We start from the raw sequence: 18,967 nt of genomic DNA, 5'->3' as shown, positions 1-18,967 counted from the left end.
GTACGAAATCAGATATTTTGAAAGTATGCTTTGGAGAAAATAAAAACCAGGAGGGTATTTCCTATTTAATAACTTCTTTAAGTTTTTGTCTTGTTTGGTTCTTTACCCTATTTGCTTCTCTATGACGCAGTAGTGTAGAACTCAACAGTGCTATGGTTTGTTGGTTTGTACCATATGTGGTTTCCGAAAGACGTATCCTCACACAATAAGAAACAGTAATTTTCACTTTTGTGAAGTACTGTACCTGATGCAACAGGAGATCTGATGTAAACAGCTTTTTATTTTCATGTATGAAGTTCCTGGCACACAATGTGACTACTGGACCGGCGGAGCCTTAGGAAGCGAGCCTTCCATTGGTAGCATGATGCAGCTTCAGCAGTCTTTCCGAGGGCCTGAGTTTGCTCACAGTTCTATTGATGTGGAAGGGCCATTTGCAAATGTGAACCGAGGTAAGCAGATGTCACACCAACCGTCCTACACTATTCTGTTTCAAAGCTAATAGTTTTCAGCAGCTGCAAATTACGGTTATTGCAGAAAACTATCCGTTAAAGGACAGAGGTAGCCGTGCTTACTGTTTTTGGCTCTGTGGTCGAAACTCCCGAGAAACGTGGTGCTGGGAGAGTTGGCAACCACGATGGCACTGCAGGGGGTCCATTCCTTTCAATGGGACACCCCACAGCGTCAATCCTTCCAGGACGCAATCAGCATTGTCACGGGACCACGCGCAATCGCGACACCAAAAATAGTCAGGTCGGCTAAATCTGTCATTTCTGGACAAGAATAAATAAATGTATGTGTGTCAAAGGTATGGCTATGAGTGCATTGTATTCAACTGTATTACCTGTACATCATTCCTTTAGTACTACTGTATAGCAAATACAAATACTCACATGCCTCAGACAGGTCTGCAATCCTGCCTTTCCCTAATATATCAGCATACGGTGCTTCCACTGCAGCCAGGGATTCTGGGAAATTACATGCAAATGAGCACACAGTGTCACCTTTTTTAGTACTATACAATTGTATGAAGCTCAAGGCTGCCAACCGATGCTCACAACTCATTGACTTGCAAGCCCTGTCCCCCCACACAGGAACTGAAATAAAGTGACAGCTCTTGGTCTGTCATACCTCTTCAACAACTTTTAATTAGCGTTTTATAATTTATGATCTGTAATGAAAGCGGCAACAAAAGAGAGACAGCATGCTGTATATAACACAATGCAATTTGTTCTTACTCTAAGGATTAGATACAGTCTCATAAAAAATTGAGGAAGGAATGCTACACCGATTTTAAACTTAGATTGATCGTGTTTAACGTTTTAAGCCAAAAAGTACTGGTTATTTTGTAGAGTCGCACAAAAGCAATATCGTACAACACTATTTGTCCAGGTGAGTGTTGGAGGGTTTCACTGTCTGATCAGGAGGCTAGCGGAAAAATAAGGGGAGTTTTGGAACAGGAAAACTAACTCTATACAGGTGACCACACTTTTACTCTATGTAGATAGGGAGTTGTATCTTCTGTATTTAGTGATTAATCTATCATGTTAAAGATTACCATGCAGGACAGCTCTGTGTTTCAGAAGCGCGTGGGAAGTGCACCTGCGCTGTTGCTCTGTTTTTGTCAATGCCGCAAATCCCTTACATTTCCCCCCTCAGATTCTCCCAAAGATGAACAGCCCAGTTCTGCGCTTCTCATCTCCAAGATTATTTTTTTTTTAAACTTAACCAAAATGTTATATAGTCCCAGTGATGTTTACTACTGGTTAATTTAGTGTGTGTGGGGGGGGGGAGGGGACAGCACATAAACATGTTCAACAACCAGGGGTATCCTTGAGCTGAGAATAACGCAGTTCATTTCTTCTGGGGGATATTTCGGTTGAGAATATGAAAAGTAAAGGTACATTTTGTTTCTTCTTAAATTATACTGTAGACCGGCACTAGAGAACAGAGTTAATATCATTCCTATAGCCTATATAAAACACTGAGACCCAAAAGGTGGAAACTGAGTAGGTTTGCTGGCCATGCACTTCTTTATCCCAGGCTGTGCTGAGAAGCTGTGTGATACAACAGACATACGCTTGTAGGGACCCATATTAATATGGACATGAAGCAAAAGTTAATGTCATTACCCAGAATCCCTGGCTGCAGTGGATGCACTATGCTAAAAGATAATGGGGAAAGGCAAGGTCGCAGACATGTCTGAGACATAAATGAGCTCACAAGTGGTCATTTTATTTGCTAAAATAATTAAAGAATCTTAAAGGTGAGACACCACCGAGGTAAATAAAAATAACTACAAGAGGCCTCCAAGATACAAGGCAGAAACCTCCACAACCAGTGCATTAGGGCAGGGGTGCACAATGTTTTTGGTGTGCGCCCCCCTGCCTTGGAGCCCCAGCGTTCGCGTCCCCCCGGCTTAGAACCCGGCATCAAATGACATCGCGGGTCATGTGACGTCACATTACCCCGCAGCGTAATTTGACGCGCGTTGTTGGCAACGCATCACGTCACATGACCTCACGGTGTCATTTGACGCCGCATTGCCGAAGACCCGGCGTGCAGCAGGTAAGGGACGTTACAGAGGCCTCACGCCTCCCCCGGAATTTGATTTAAATGCCTTGGGGAAGTGCGCGGGGCCTCTGTAACTGCATGCACACCCCCTAGCAAATCTTGCACGCCCCCCAGTGTGCGCACCGCTGCATTAGGGCAATGTTTAATAAATAACACCACTTTAATCCATCATCAATAATTACAATACTGAAATAACGGCGTATGTAGCTCGTAGTAGAGTGTACAGGTAGATGCTAATAATTAAACAGTCTAACAGATATTTAGATTTTTTTTTTGTGTGTATTTAATGTGCTGTTTTTTCCGTTTTGGAATGATTGATCTATGATTTAACGTTTTGTTATTTGTGGTACATTCCTTGAGTGTCTGGGCTGTGGGGGTTTCTGATATTTATTTATTTATTTATGAGTACGTTAAAGTGCTGGTTTAGGTAGAAGCCATGATCTCTCTTTGCTTGGTAGATGACTGGGATGCAGCTGTGGCCAGCCTTCTGCAGGTCACTCCTCTATTCTCACCGTCTCTGTGGAGTAACACTGTACGATGCTACCTGATGCACACAGAAGAAACCCAGGCAGAAGTGGACATCTTCCTGAGGGTGAGAAAAGAGTTGAGATACCTTCACACGTTATCATTTGTCATATCTTTTTGCCCTTCGGATTATCAGGGAGCAGGTTTTATTTATGATATGTGTAACAGGGACTTATCCCCGTTTAAATAAAAGCCTCTAGTGGTCTGAGAAATCCAGCAGGGAGCTGGTTGATTTGCAGCTAATCAATTAATCAGCTCCAACTGGGTAATCAGAGGAGGGTAAAAAAAAACCTGCTGGGGACAGCCTAAGGCTAAGGCCCCGCTCCCTCAGTCAGCGCGCGGGCACTGCAGACAGGCGGGGCGCTGACAGACACAGACCGCGATATGCGGTCTGTAGGGAGCCGGGAGCCGGAGTAGGAGGGAGGGGGGTGGGAGTAGGAGGGGGGGAGGGGGGCGGGAGTGGGAGGGGGCGGGATCTGATCGTGGTGCCGTCCACCCCCCCACACACATACATACACACAAACATACATACACACACACACACACATATACATATACACATACATACATATACACACACACACTTTAACCTGCATCTCCTTCCCTGCTCCCCGCCCAAGGCGCCTCCCATCTAGCTCCTTCCCTCCCCTCCTCCCCATTGGCTGACTCGCGTACCATGTGACGCGTCGCCGCACGGGAACACAATTCTCTGGTATCCCCTGCTGGCTGACGCGTCACAGTACGTAGTCAGTTGGCAGTGAGGAGGGACTGGGACCGGATCGTGAGGCTACAAGGCAATGGCGAGTAGCGCTCACGTGGCCGCCCGCGCCACCGGGCGCAGCGGGTCCCAGCCCTAAAGGACTCCATAGCACAGACACACTGACATAGGGCGATGAAGTCTTGAGCACAAAGGCTGTGCTGAGATCAAGACACCCGGAGACCACTGGCCTGAAGGGCCACCTGCTTTAAGGTACCGCTTGAGACTTTGGGGTGGTAGACTGGTAAGGGGATTTTCCTCCCAGTCTTGCAGATAGGACTGGGGAAGTAAGTTAGCCCTTACACAGGGATAGGTGTTTGTTTCTTTTGTATATTTTTGTTTGCTGTGCATTGTTGAAAGGTACAGGCTAAATAAAGCCATGTTTTAATTTCCCAAAACTGTCTCCTTGTGTGTACGTCTGCACCTGCCTCTTACAGTATGCATTTGTTTACACGCTCACAAGTGACTCCTCACAAAAAAACATTGGCCGATGGGTGTTGGTACTTAGAGTCACTGTGCGATCCCTTCACAAAAATGAAGGTGGTAATCGCTACAAAGATGTTATTTCAGTTTTGCCCAATCTTGCCTATGTTTTATTATGATTGCAAGTTTTTGTACTTATTACTTGCTTGCCCTTCAACAGCATTCATTTAATCAGTAGTATAAGTTACATGACCAATCAATATAAAATACTAATGACCTTCTTTTGTTAATTTAAACTGCGTTACAAATATTGATTATTGAACAAAATGTCTGTATTGTTCCAGACTGTACATAACATGTATTGTTTTATTTACTTTACAGGATTACTCCCCAAAATGTAAGAAAATGTGTGAGACCCTGGGCTATTTCTTTCAAGTAGTATATTTCCCAGAAGAATGTGAGAGCCATTACTTAGCTGTGCGAAAGTGGGAGATTGAGAAGAGTTCGCTAGTCATATTGTTCATGGGTTCCTCTTTGCCCAGGTAGGTGACTCTGCCCTAACAGTTACTAATGATTAACTGTGCCAGATAATGTTAGGGTTACTTAAAAATGGCTGCCTACTTACTTCGAAACTTTTACCCCATATACTGTAGGTCCACTTAAAGGATCTTTGCAAACTGTAAACTCTTATCAGCAACCACTTCAGTCATCTGTCTCTTGTCAGACGCCTGAGTCTGCTCTTATTAGTGTTTAGTGGAGTGACTGGACTTTGGGGGATAAAATGTTCTTTATTTGTATACATTCTTTTATCAGACACGTACGTGTATTTTTAAGTAATATATAACACCTTAAAATGTTGCTTTTTTTAAAAATAAAATGGGATGGGGTGCAGATTGTCAGCATTGTTTCCCCAGTAATAAGGTAATCCATCTTCTGTAGCACCACTCTTATCGGGGAGGAGAATTAGAAAAGGAAGAGATTTTAAGGAACAGATTGGAGCAGTAAGATTAAGGTTTCATTGCTTTATATTATAACATTGTCAGAGTGAGCATTCAAAAATGATTTGAAAATTTTCTGTCAGATTTTTGGGGTTACTGTCGTTTTAACCTATAAAACATGTCACATTTATTATCTTAGTTTAGTTCTTTGTGGTGAACTTGTTTAGTTCTTTTATTAAGAGACAAACAGACAGAGCAGGATTACATGTAGATACATAGGAACATACTGTTGTACTATATTAATGTCATGTTTCTTTGTGAAAAACTTCGCAAACAACACCTATCGCTTGTGTTGAGGGAGCAAAAAGCTGTGATATTTGGGTGTGGGGAGAGGAAAAGGGGATAAAGTCCAAAAGACTGTTCATGGTCCCAAGGTTCAACAAAGTATCCGGCCGCTCCTCCTTCTCTTACCGTGCACCCCACACCTGGAACAGTCAGGCCGGAGACTCTCACAGCCGCCACCAGTCTAAGTTCTTTCAAAACTAAGGCTGTCTCACATTTTAACCTGGTCTGTAACAGTAACATACGCCTATAATATATATTATCTCTACCTGTGCATGCAATGTCTTGTATATAATGTATAACCTGTTCACTTATGTAACTGTATTTGTCATCATAACGCTATGCCCAGGACATACTTGAAAACGAGAGGTAACTCTCAATGTATTACTTCCTGGTAAAAAAAATGAATGATCAAGGGCAACTTTGGATTTCTGTGAAAAATGTAATCAGCGCAAATTGTGCCGATTTACATTTTTCAAAGAAATCCGAAGTTGCCCTGGATCGTTCATTTTTTCTCCATACACTGGATTCTTAGGCAGATATCCCTGAACCAGGAGCACTGGTCCTAGCAAGTATTTTGACTTTATTATATGTGGTGTGCAGCTTCTCTTGTTATATTACTTCCCGGTAAAACATTTTTATAAATAAATAAAAGTTTTTTTCTGATGGTGTTTCTGATCTGCATTGTAGCTGTCTGTGGGAGGACTGCAAGGAGGCATTCCTTAAGAATACTGAGGCAAAGCCACGGATAATTTATCACAAGCTGGAGGATGGCAGTAGCAGCAGCAGCAGCAGCTCGGAATGCATGCAGCAGCTGCTGGAGCAAGACCCAACTAAGACTAATAGAACCAAGGTAAGTACAGTACAAGGCCTGACCATTACTTCTTTAGAATGTAACAGACTCGGCCTGGGGATATTCAGGTCTGCTGACTGTAAGGTAGCCCTGCTTCGGTTGAAATACAGATATAGATCTTCCAAAATATATACTTTTATGTATGAGGGACAATGTAATATGAGAAAAATATATGAACATTACAAGGCTTGGGTCACAAAAAAAAACCCAAAAATCTATTTTCTCTCCTTCCTTTGTTTCAGATCATTGATCACTGTGGGGAGGCAGAGGAAGGCGCATATAAAACATACAGTCAAGTGGAACAAGTCATCAAACAGGTCCCAAATCATTCGTAGGGGTGACGTCAATAATGCACATGAATATTTCTCAGATGTCGATGCATGAACACGAGGTATTAAACTGAGGGGTAAATAAACATTTATTGCATTTTATTCAGGAGAGGCGTGATATACCACAACGTTTTGGGGGACAATGTCCCCTTCGCAGAGTGCGACTGACGAAGGGACCTTGTCCCCGAAACGTTGGGGCTATATCACATTTTTTCTGAATAAAATGCAGTGAAATGTTTATTTAAACCTCAATTTATTATTTGTGGGCGACGGCGATGCAGAGGGATCCCTACCCTAGCTTTATACTGCTAACACCAATAGAAAGGTCCAGACTTATTGCTAGATTTGGAGTGTACAGGAATCCAGACCTCCTGATTGTGTTTAAATGTCAGTGCTAGCAGTGAAGCGGCCCTCAGTATACAACAAAAAGATTACTGCTGCTGTACTGGTACTGCGTTAATATAAGTGTGTTAAGAAAATCATAACTTGGTGCATGTGCATCTCAAGCATAAATGTTGAAAGAAGTTTATTGTTGCTGCGTTTTCAGCTGCTCATTTCTCTGAATCTCAGTTACCATCACAATCTCAGTTTTAAATAAAAATTAAAAAAAAAACAGAAATAGAAAAGCACAGCGAATTCTACAGTGTAGTCTTTGTATTTATTTATACAAGTTAAAAAACATAGATTTTGTACTCACTTCCAGAGTATGAAATACAACACTTGCATGTCCTGATCTGTGTGACTGAATTACTGTTTCAAGTCATAAGTCCTGTTTGTTTTAAATGTGAAGTTGGAACCAGAAGGAGTTGGAACAAGGTATATACTGTAAAACTACAGTACATTGTTAGCACTTTATACTCCATAGTGCAACAAAGAGCAGGGTTGAGACTGGCACTCAGTGCACACTGTATCTCACCACATGTATGTGCACTTTGAGAAGCTGTTCCAGGGAGCCCACCACTGTGGGAAGTGTGAGCAGGTGGCCTCTTTTGAGCCTGAGATTCCTGATCTGAAGAATGGAAACTTGGGCAGGTAAATGGCAGATGAGGTTTAATACAGATAAATGTAAGGTTAGGCATTTGGGAAACGAGTAAACAGGTGACTTGCAGTACAAATGAAGTGGGGGGAAATGAAGAGAATCCTTGATGGAGAAGGATTTAAAAGTGCTTGTAGACAGCAGGCTTCACAATAGTTTATCTTAATTTAAACTGTGAATGGATGGAAGGGAAGTAAACACAATTATGCCCCTTTAATAAAGCATTAGTAAGACCACACCTTTAATATGGAGTACAGTTTTGGACACCACTCCTTAGAAAATACATTATGGAACTAGAAAAAGTTCAGAGACGAGCAACCACATTAATAAAGGGGATGGACAATCTAACTTATGAGGAGGGGCTAGCTAAATTAGATTTATTTACATTAGAAAAGAGGTGTCTAAGAGGGGATATGATAACTATATCCAAATATATTCGGGGACAGTACAAAAAGCTTTTAACAGAACTAATCATCTCAAGGACAAACCATACAGGATCATCACTTAAGGTTGGAGGAAAGGAGATTTCATCAGCAACAAAGGAAAGGTTTCTTTACAGTAAGGGCAGTTAAAATGTAGAATTCATTACCCATGGAGACTGTGAGGGCAGATATAATAGATATCTTCAAAAAAAGGTTGGACATCTTTTTAGAAAGGGAAGGTATACAAGGATATACCAAATAAGTAAACATGGGAAGGATTTTGATGCAGGGAGTTATCTGATTGGCATTTTTCCCCTTATGAGATATCATTGGATAATGTGTCACTGGGGTTTTTTGTTTGCCTTCCTCTGGATCAATATACTGTACTGTAAGTACAAATATAGGATAAAGTATCTGTCGTCTACATTTAGCATAGGTTGAACTTGATGAACATAATGTCTTTTTTCAACCTCACCTACTATGTAACTGTGTAACCTCTGTATTTGCACAATCTAGAAGATGATGGTGTTCTCTGCGTGCCATCGTTCCCTGATTACACGCTCACTCTCGTCATACGTGCTGACGTCACCACTTGTTTGTTTGCTATTGGTTGTTCACCACGTGATGTCAGCGCGTATGAGTGAATATATTAATTATTATTTAACTTTAATAATTACGTTTTCAGTACACAAAATATTTTTTAGATACATTATTGATATAGCACTTTTTCCCCCCCCACACACATTTTTTTTTGTTGCTATTTTACATTTCCATTTTGAAAACCCCCAGAATGCAGCTTAGGAATTTCACATTTTGACAGTAGTAAGAAAAAGCAGCCATGTTCTTTTCAGTAAGAAGGGATCGCGAATGTAAACATTTTCAAAATGCCATAAGTGTATCTGAAGAGCAGGTTCTCACTGATTAGCTTGTATTGATGGAGATGCTTGAGATGTCAGGCGAGAGCCAAGGTTGACTTTTAAAAGGCTTGGACCACAGTTGAAAACCTCCTGTATGAAATGTCTCCGTTTTCTGCAGGATTTGTTGGGCGGTGAAATCTCTGACCCTGATGCTGCCGATGACCCAGCTGTTCAGGAGGAGGATGATTTTGGAGACGTGTTGTGGGACGTTCATGATGAGCAGGAGCAGATGGAGACTTTCCAGCAAGCGTCTCATTCTACATGTGAGCTGGGGTTTGAGAAAGTGAGTGAGTGCCTGATGCTGCTCAGTATTAGGATTAACACGGAGGAGAAAGGAGTACTCACAATTCCAGACACTGCCACCGGTGCGCATCCATCCAGGGAAGGTAATTGGCACGCCAGTGGGCTCGTGCTTAATCAAAAACATTTATTTAGATATGATCAAGGTTGCAGTCCCAGCATGGGCCTTTATCACGGTGATAAAGGTCCATGTTGGAACCGAAACTTTGATTATATATCATATATGTGTATATATATGTGTGTGTACCGTATTTCCTCGATTCTAAGGCGCCATCGATTGTAAGACACACCATTGATTTTAATAAAAAAAACATTGGGAAAAAAGAAACGCTACATTAGTTCCTGACCGTGGTTAGTTCCTGATAATGGGAAGAAGTGCATAAAAGTGACACTTGGGAAAAGGAGGCCCTGCCCCGAAGAACTCACAGTCTAATTGGTAGGTAGGAAGAACGTACACAGACAGTAGGAAGGTGTGTCTGGTATGTGCGTCTGCAGGGGGCCACGTTCGATGTATGAGGGGTATAGTATCAGCCAAGGAGCTACATATATATTTCAAGTCAGAGCAAGCCCACTGGAGGGCTGCTTATCTTCTTCATACTGTATAGTAAAAAGATTAGTCGGGCAATGGACATACTACTTCTCAAAGATCTAACCATATCATTGTTGGTGCCAGAGGCACAGGGTGATCAAGTGACTTGTTAAACCTTAAAAGACCACTTCACCCCGCTTTTCGGATTTCACCTACTAGTTTTTAAAATATTTAGCACTATATTTGACAAATTACCGCCTTCACTTTCTGTCGCAGTGAGAGGCTTTACGGACGATTTAATAGGCAAAAAAGTGCCAGCCCTGTCTAAAAGTAAATAATGGAAAAGCCGTAAGGACTCAGAGGTTTTGTTAAAAGTACTTGGGCCGCGCTTATAGTGCACGTGGCGGCGACGCGACGGGTGACGTCACCTGTCGCCGTCGCCAGCCGCAAAAGCTATAATTTAACTTTCGGCGACGTCGCTGGCGACCTGACCATTGATTGGTTCAGAGGCTGTCACATGTGGCGACAGCCTCTGAAAAATCACATTTTATCGGCTTCAAGAATTCGCGTCGCTTCCGTCGCATCGCGCTTACTATAAGCGCACGCAACGGCGCAAATGCTTTTGTTTTCAGGTGCCGGCACTATAAGCGCAGCCTTAGGTGTAAAGTATCCTATTGTGTGTTCTTTATTTAGTATTACGATCGCCTGAATGATTTAGTGGCTGCTCCCGCACCTATCCCACCTCTACTTATATCTGGAGGACCAGGCTCCGGGAAATCTCTTCTCCTGTCAAAGTGGTATGTTCTTTCACGGTTTGTATTTCTGGCCCTGTGATTATACGAGCCTTTCAGGTTGATGCTCTGTTACAGGGTTGTGTGGCTTTTGCAATAACCAACTGAAATATAAGATGACAATTTATATATGTGTTAAACATTTAGGAGTTCCCTTTACCTTTTTTTTTTATCGCCCAGTTGAGGCAATTCTGGAGATTAGTTTTTATGCTGGGGTCAATCTACTTGTTGTTTTGAGAGTACAGATTTATTGTAGGTTGCGATACATTTTAGAGGACTAAAATCAGGTGGCTGCCACCTGTAATAGCGCGTCTGAGATCAGATGCATTGTAAGGAACCCCAACCCTCTCTAACAGCGCGTCTGAGATCAGATGCATTGTAAGGAACCCCAACCCTCTCTAATAGCGCGCCTGAGATCTGATGCATTGTAAGGAACCCCAACCCTCTCTAATAGCACGTCTGAGATCAGATGCATTGTAAGGAACCCCAACCCCCTCTAATAGCACATCTGAAATCAGATCAATTGTAAGGAACCCCAACCCTCTCTAATAGCGCTTCTGAGAGCAAATGCATTGTAAATTCTTCTGTATTTGGTACCATATTGAAATTACCTGAAAACTGCAGGGAACCCTTTAGGGATGCCCAGTGAATCCACGGCGTCCTAGGAACCCCTGTTGAAAAACACTGGTCTATCCTCTTCAGATGTACCCGTTGTCCGGATTTAAATGTTTCTGAAAACGTCATGGTATGCCATGCTATCTCTGTAGTGCTAGAGAGGCCTGCAGTGCCTTATTTGTCTATAGACGCCACCCTAGCAATGAATGTATGAGTCGGTAGGCAGACATGCCCAGGTAAATGATTTATAATTTGAAAGACACCCTACAGGTGAACGCACCTTTCTTTTTATGTGTAGGATTCAGCTTCAGCAGAAACATTCACCAAACACTCTGATGTTGTATCACTTTGTGGGAAGACCCTTGTCAACCAGTTCAGAGCCTGCATTGATAATAAAAAGACTGTCACTGAAGGTAACATTTTGCACATGATTTGGGGAATGAGTGAATAAGCTTCAGTAATTGGGGTAGGGGGTGATTAAAGTATTGTCCATAGAGGCATTCTGGATTATGAAAGCCTTCTATAAATAAAGAAGTTATTAAGTTTAATGAAACAGAATTTTCTTCTTCTTTTTAAATGTTCCCCTTATTTTGGCACCTTCCATAATTTCACCCAACAGCTAATGCAACATTCCTGGTCAGTGTCATCATTATCTATGGATCCTGGAAAGTTCTTGGAAGAGTTTCCTCACTGGCTAGAAAAACTTTCTATCCGTTACCAAGGCAACATCATCATTATCATCGACTCCATTGACCAGATACAGGTAATGGTTCTTTCTGGGACACGTGACACTGCACAATTGCAGTCTACCAGCGCAATATTTTAAACTGGGTCGTGTCACTTTATCTCCCTGTGCCTCAGGCACCAGAAATTAGAGTGTAAGCTCTACAGGGCTAGTGGGCTCATGTGCAGTATACATTGGCATCTCTATAGGAGAGAAAAGATTATTACAATTAATACAATGAATGGGGAAAATGAAGGCCGAAGTGTGGGTCAAATCATTGCTTCCTCACCTTCACAGAGGTTATTGTGCAAAAAGTGGGTACCGACTTAAGGGAACAATTGGAGTCATGCAGTAGGCCAAGATCCATAAAAGGGTGCCAAGCATTAGCACGCCTTTACTCCCATTCATTTCAACAGGAGTAAAGGCGTGCTAAAGCACAGCATCCTTTTGTGGATCTGGGCCTTAGTGAAGTTCCCCTTATAGACTGGCTTTTGGGCGGTGATATGGCCGGACACCATTGTTATTTCTAACATTCCTCCTGAACAGAGGGTTTCCGTGGTATAACAATCCCATGCGTCTGCGCGGTGGTGTCCTCTGCTTACTACAGAAAGCTTTCTCTTTTTTTAAATTTTTTTATAGCAAGCTGAAAACCATATGAAATGGCTGATTGATCCTTTGCCAGTGAACGTTCGGGTAATTGTCTCTGTGAACGTTGAAAGCTGTCCTCAAGCATGGAGGTGAGTCCTTGAAAAGCCACCGTTATAATGGCACCTTTTGAAACTCTTCTATTTGTGAGTGATGTCATTCAAAGTAGCAGCCTACCTCACACCATATTAGATATAGCTAGCTCAGATGAAGTGTGCAGTTGTGGTGTATATTTTGAAAGTAATCCACCTTAGGGTGAGTGTATGGCCTTTAGTGTTTTAACTGTGTTAATTTAGCAAATATGAGATTTGGGTACCTACCAACACTTTGTTTGTATTTGCATTGAAATTGTTATGTACATTTAGTTATTAGAGAACAGAAAATACAAATATCGCTTGTGAGCACATTCACATGTCTCAGACAGGTCTGTAATGCTGGTTTCCCCATTAACTTAGCACACAATGCTTCCACTGCAGCCAGGGATTCTGGGAAATGACATGCAAACAAACACAGTGTCACCTTTTACTTCATGTCCATTTTAACATGGATCCTATAAGCTTATGCCTGCCACATTACACCGCTTTAAAGAACAAATTACCAGCTCTCACATTACTATATTAAGTTTCAACAAGGTTGGCTCTTCCGGGCACAACAAAAAAATTAACAAAAGAAAAGAAAAAGAGGAGAGACAAGGGAGAGAAAAAAGTATGTACTGTATTATGTCTTTGTAAAGGGTCAAGTTGTAAGAATCACATGTACTGTACAGTATGTATGTATATATGTATGTACAGTATCTATGTATAATGCACTCACAACATTACACTTGACTTTAAGCGTTGCAGATTCTCACTAGTTTGTATAACCTGTTTGATTCTACACAGAGGGAAAGCAGAAGGAAACATACTGTATGGTGCAAATTTGTACAACGAAATTATTCTCAGATCCTCAACCTGCTGCATGCACTCACTGACTTCTTCTCGTTTGTCTGCTTTTGAGTATTTCTTTTGACATTCACTCAAATAGATTCTCTATGCCTCGGTACAATATATATCTTATTTCTCGTGGCTGAGTCTAGAATCCACCTCCCTGATGCCTCTAAGGCCGCGCTTATAGTGACGGAGACTTTGACGTGACGCTGCGGTCGCTGAAAAAATCAAATTGAATTGACTTACAGTGATCGCGACCAAGACGTCGCGTTGCACCTACTATAAACGCACGCGGCGGATGCAATACATTTGTTTTGACGCGGCGTCGATGTCGCCGGGACTATAAGCGTGGCCTTACCTCCACAGCTCAACTCGGACCAAAACAAGTCTTTCTGCCGTCCTCTGTCTCTGAGCGCCACCCATATTAAGTGATGGTTCTCATAATGGTCCCTGTTGTGACCAAAACGTTGCTCGGTATTATGTCACGGTAACATGTTTTTTCGCTTTAGTAATGAGGGAGCTGGTATTTTCTTCTTTTGCTACTTGACTTTGTTTTTACCATGCGTCCCCCTATACAACATTTGTTTTCCTTTTTTTTTTTTGTGGTGTAATAACCATTTTGGATTTTATCATATTGGATTGGATGATTAATGAAAGAGAGTATTGTAACTCAGTGATAAATATTCTCCACGAGGCGCGGTGATGCGGAGCACAGCCAGGCATAAGGATGTAACAGGATTCAGCAATGATGTTAAAAACACTTCTTTATTGCGACATCATGATGCAGACAGACAAGGAGAAAAAAGGGGGGGGTGGGGGATCTCACTCTTACGCGTTTCACGCCTGCTCGGCGCTTCGTCAGAGAGTAGAGATAGTGTATTGGTCCCTCCCTTCTTATAGATCATACTGCCTGCCGGAAATTGGATATCTCAACTCGTTCCGGAAACCGGAAATGACATGATTGAACCGGATACCGGAAATGACATAGCGGGAGGTGTGCACCTAACAACCTAGGTAAACAAACAGGGTTGTTATGGCAATGGTTCTTGTCCCCGCTAGATAGAGGAACGGCAGGCAGATGTATACTAAGGGTTTGGCCAGCACAGATACCCCGCAGAAACAAGTTAAAAAACATGCGGTAGTATACTAAAAGCGATGAAATGTCCGGGAAGCGCAATATATGTAAAAAAGAATAAAATACAATGGTGATAGTGCAATATTGTTAAGGTGAAATGGATAAACTCAAATACAGATGACACTGCTCTCAATATATATACTCACAAACGTGTGAGGTTATTCAGGCACATAAAGGTATCTTTTAAGGTATTGTTGTTAGTCCCTCCGTCATCAGGAGATACAGCAGTCAATGCAGCCCCATATAGATGTACTCCCAGGAACCTTAATCAAAGATACAACTGGACATAGTGCAGACTGTATGTATAATTTATGAAGGTAAGTAAAACAAGTTTACACTCACATAGTTTCAAATAAAGGTAAGCATTTAGATCTCAATGGATCTCTCCGGCCGGATGAATGGTATCTCAGCTCCCCCTCTCTCGTGGCGTGCGTTCCACCGGTGCGTTCCAAACACCGGAAGTGATGTCATCTGCCGCGTCCACTTCCTGGGGTTCCGGCCGTCTCAGGGATAGAGCGTCACTCTACACGTTTCACCACATAGGTTTCATGTATGTACTAAAACATTTTATGACATGTAAAACTAATTATGTAGTTTATAGATTGAATTGTGCATGTGGCAGTACCTATATTGGTAGGACGATTCGCCCTCTGAAAATTAGAATCTCAGAACACTTATGTTCTATAAAAAAGAATGACTCTAATTTACCTGTGTCCAAACATTTTAATAACTGCCCCCAGGGTTCCATTGACACCTTTACATTTAGTGCCTTAGAGCACATCCCAAAACAAACCAGAGGAGGTAACAGAGAGGGAAACCTGAATCAAAGAGAAATGTTTTGGATTTATACCCTCGGGTCATTATCACCCGGGGGTATAAATACAGATTGGGAGTTAAAACATTTCCTATGAGCATATCCTAAATGTTCAAATTGTACTTTATACTACATATATGCATAGGATGATATGTTTGTCTCAATTTACCAAGTGAATTCATGAAATAACTCTGTGTTCACAATTGATATATGTTTTTGCTTACATTTATTAAGAATATGAATACATCAAAATATTGATGCTTCTTTAAAATAATTTACTATGTCCTCAGATAACTTGTTTATATAACCACTTGTTTTTAGTATACTACCGCATGTTTTTTAACTTGTTTCTGCGGGGTATCTGTGCTGGCCAACCCCTTAGTATACATCTGCCTGCCGTTCCTCTATCTAGCGGGGATATGAACCATTGCCATAACAACCCTGTTTGTTTACCTAGGTTGTTAGGTGCACACCTCCCGCTATGTCATTTCCGGTATCCGGTTCAATCATGTCATTTCCGGTTTCCGGAACGAGTTGAGATATCCAATTTCCGGCAGGCAGTATGATCTATAAGAAGGGAGGGACCAACACACTATCTCTACTCTCTGACAAAGCGCCGAGCAGGCGTGAAACGCGTAAGAGTGAGATCCCCCACCCCCCCTTTTTTCTCCTTGTCTGTCTGCATCATGATGTCGCAATAAAGAAGTGTTTTTAACATCATTGCTGAATCCTGTTACATCCTTATGCCTGGCTGTGCTCCGCATCACCGCGCCTCGTGGAGAATATTGGACACAAATACCGCAGATGCACGCCGTTCAGAAGAACCCAGGAACGTCTATGTGAGTTACCCATTTACCAAGTTGGGAGACACCCTATAGGTTATTGTTTGCGTTTTTAGACCTTGTCCTTATTGGCAGTGATATAGTGGAGCTAATCACTCTCCGTTTATACCACTAACCAGGACTTGATATATAGGTCTATACTATACGCCTACCTATACACCTGTTTATTCTCCTTTAAGATGACCTTACCTGCTTTATAAAGTTCTTCAATCAAGATATGCACTGATTATGTTACAAACTGTCTACTTATAGTCATTAGAGCACTATTCACTGGACTCTGTTCTATTACCTTAACTCATTGATAATGTCACTGCAGGTGACTCGGATGGAGTCCTAGGCCCAGATAAACAAAAGGGTGCTACGCTTTAGCATAGCTTTTCTCATTTATATGAATGGGAACTGAGCCTTGGTATAGTTTAGCATCCCTCTGTGGATCTGGGCCCCAGTGTCAGCTTCTTGTGACCGTGAGCAAGTCACTTAGGGCCTCATTCAGAGAAGGTTGATAAAAATTATCGCCAGGGCATTTAAAATGCCGTTTTTTTGGGGGTTGCTATCACGGTATTCAGAAAGCCTCGATTACCTGTGATAGCAAAATTCCCAAAACGGGCGAGTTGCTGCCAGCGAGAGCATCGAGCCTCTGAAAAGGCCTGAACTGGCGATTCATTTCTGCTGCAGAGAGAGCTGCTCTGAGAGAGCCGCCTCTCACAGCGGAAATGTCGCCCGAAAATTATTTATTTTAATATAAATTTCTTTCATAGTGTAGATGTGCAGGGGGTCTCCGGAGCTGAACCGCGTTGGTTTCAGGTCCAGGGACCCCCTGCTTCCCGAGATACAGGCACCTTTATGGGGTGCTGGTATCTCCTATGCAAGGAAATGTCCCGGTCATGTGACGCAGAACATTTCAATACAGAGGGATACCGGCACCCCATAAAGGGGTCTGTATCTTGGGAAGGAGGGGGTCCATGGACCTGAAACCAATGCGTTTCAGCTCCGAACACCCCCTGCACATCTACACTATGAAAGAAATTTATATTTAAAAACATTTTAATAAACATCAATACACACCCCCCCCTTTCCCCACCCCTCCGCCCAAACCCATACAGTACAGTAATGGGCAAAATAACTATTATCCAGATATGGATAATAGATTATTTGCCCATTATTAAACACTGCATTAGCATACATAAATAAAGTAATAAATACAGTTATACTTACCACAACAGCAGGTCCCTCTGTCCTCCGTAGCAAGAAAGCATATACAATATACAGTACATAATAAAGACATTCTAATGGCCCCTAACCCCTTAATCACCTTAGCGGTTACTAACCGCTATAGTCATTAAGGGGTTAACCCACCCTGACCTGATACAAACCCGGGAGGCCTAAGCACCCACCCTGTACCGATTGAGTAGTATAGTGGTACATCATACCCATATAATAATAATATGGGCATGATAAGCCACTATACTGTAGCACTCAATGGGCACCCTAATTACAATACATTAATACACAAGACACACAATAATAAAACATAACTAAACTCCAAAAAAACACACTTCACTAAATAAAAACAGTAGCCAGCTAATCCAATGAATACAAGCAATAACAACATCAACAATGAATTAATTAAACCATTAACCAATCAAAACAATTAATTCCTAAAACAACTCCGAATTATTTTATAAAGTAACCAATCCAACCACATTATTACTAAACCAACTCAAAATTAATAGTAACACTAACCAATCAAACCAATTAATTACTTCAACATTCATGAATTAATGTAAACATTAAAATACAAAGAAATAAATTCAAACAATATCTGAAATAACCATAAAACGCATTAGCTAATATAGCCATGCATAATAATGGTATATTGCTTTCCCCTCTGTTGGCAGTAAGTCCTGGTAAGAACAGGTATGCCATCAGTAGTTATGGAGGTTTTCCCTCATCCAATGGTGAGGTGCCCTATGTATGGAGGGGAGTGGCTGTATGCTCTGAGTCCCTGGATAGTGACATCAGGGATGCGCCTGCCTCCTGAAGTATATAAGGCACAACATAGTTAGTTATAGTGTGTTCTAGCAGCAGTGGAAAGCTGTTAGGAAGTTGTATTGTCCTGCATAAGGGATTGTAGGAACACTTTGTGACCCTAGTGACGTAACTAGCGGTCCAGGTTGACCAATCAGCCTGTCTAAGCCACTCTGTGTCCAGGGACCTGGCACAGAGAGGATCTCTCTAGGAGAAGAGGGGATCCCACTTCAATTTGGGAGGGCGTACCTGAAGAAGGGACAGCACGGAGAGATGTGCGGCTAGAGCCGGCAGCTGCATGGGGCAGTCTGCTACATCACCGTCTACAATAAAGATGACCTTGTTAACGATACCCTCACTGTGTGAGTGTGAAATTACTCCGCAGTGGATGGCTCCACCAAGAAGGAGTTCCTCACCAGGACCATCTCCCTGCGGAAGCATAGACCCTGATGAGGTGGAGGCGCTGCACATGATGTAAGTTGAACTCGCCCCCACTACCTCAGCT

At 42.1% G+C, this 18,967-nt stretch overlaps 1 protein-coding gene across 2 annotated transcripts in view; it reads left to right on the top strand.

Moving 5' to 3' along the window:
• Positions 1 to 18,967, top strand: part of NPHP3 (nephrocystin 3) — a 71,996-nt gene that overhangs the window by 14,285 nt on the left and 38,744 nt on the right. For both annotated transcript variants that reach the window (XM_075586783.1, XM_075586784.1), the window contains exons 5-14: positions 297 to 449; positions 3,030 to 3,163; positions 4,658 to 4,818; positions 6,247 to 6,409; positions 6,652 to 6,726; positions 9,232 to 9,396; positions 10,636 to 10,739; positions 11,647 to 11,761; positions 11,968 to 12,111; positions 12,712 to 12,809. In XM_075586783.1, the coding sequence (XP_075442898.1) occupies positions 297 to 449; positions 3,030 to 3,163; positions 4,658 to 4,818; positions 6,247 to 6,409; positions 6,652 to 6,726; positions 9,232 to 9,396; positions 10,636 to 10,739; positions 11,647 to 11,761; positions 11,968 to 12,111; positions 12,712 to 12,809 (1,312 nt within the window). The remainder of the gene's footprint in view (positions 1 to 296; positions 450 to 3,029; positions 3,164 to 4,657; positions 4,819 to 6,246; positions 6,410 to 6,651; positions 6,727 to 9,231; positions 9,397 to 10,635; positions 10,740 to 11,646; positions 11,762 to 11,967; positions 12,112 to 12,711; positions 12,810 to 18,967) is intronic.

This window comes from Ascaphus truei, chromosome 2 (assembly GCF_040206685.1).
Source record: "Ascaphus truei isolate aAscTru1 chromosome 2, aAscTru1.hap1, whole genome shotgun sequence".
NCBI classification, from domain to species: domain Eukaryota; kingdom Metazoa; phylum Chordata; class Amphibia; order Anura; family Ascaphidae; genus Ascaphus; species Ascaphus truei.
This window is presented reverse-complemented; position numbering and strand designations above follow the sequence as displayed.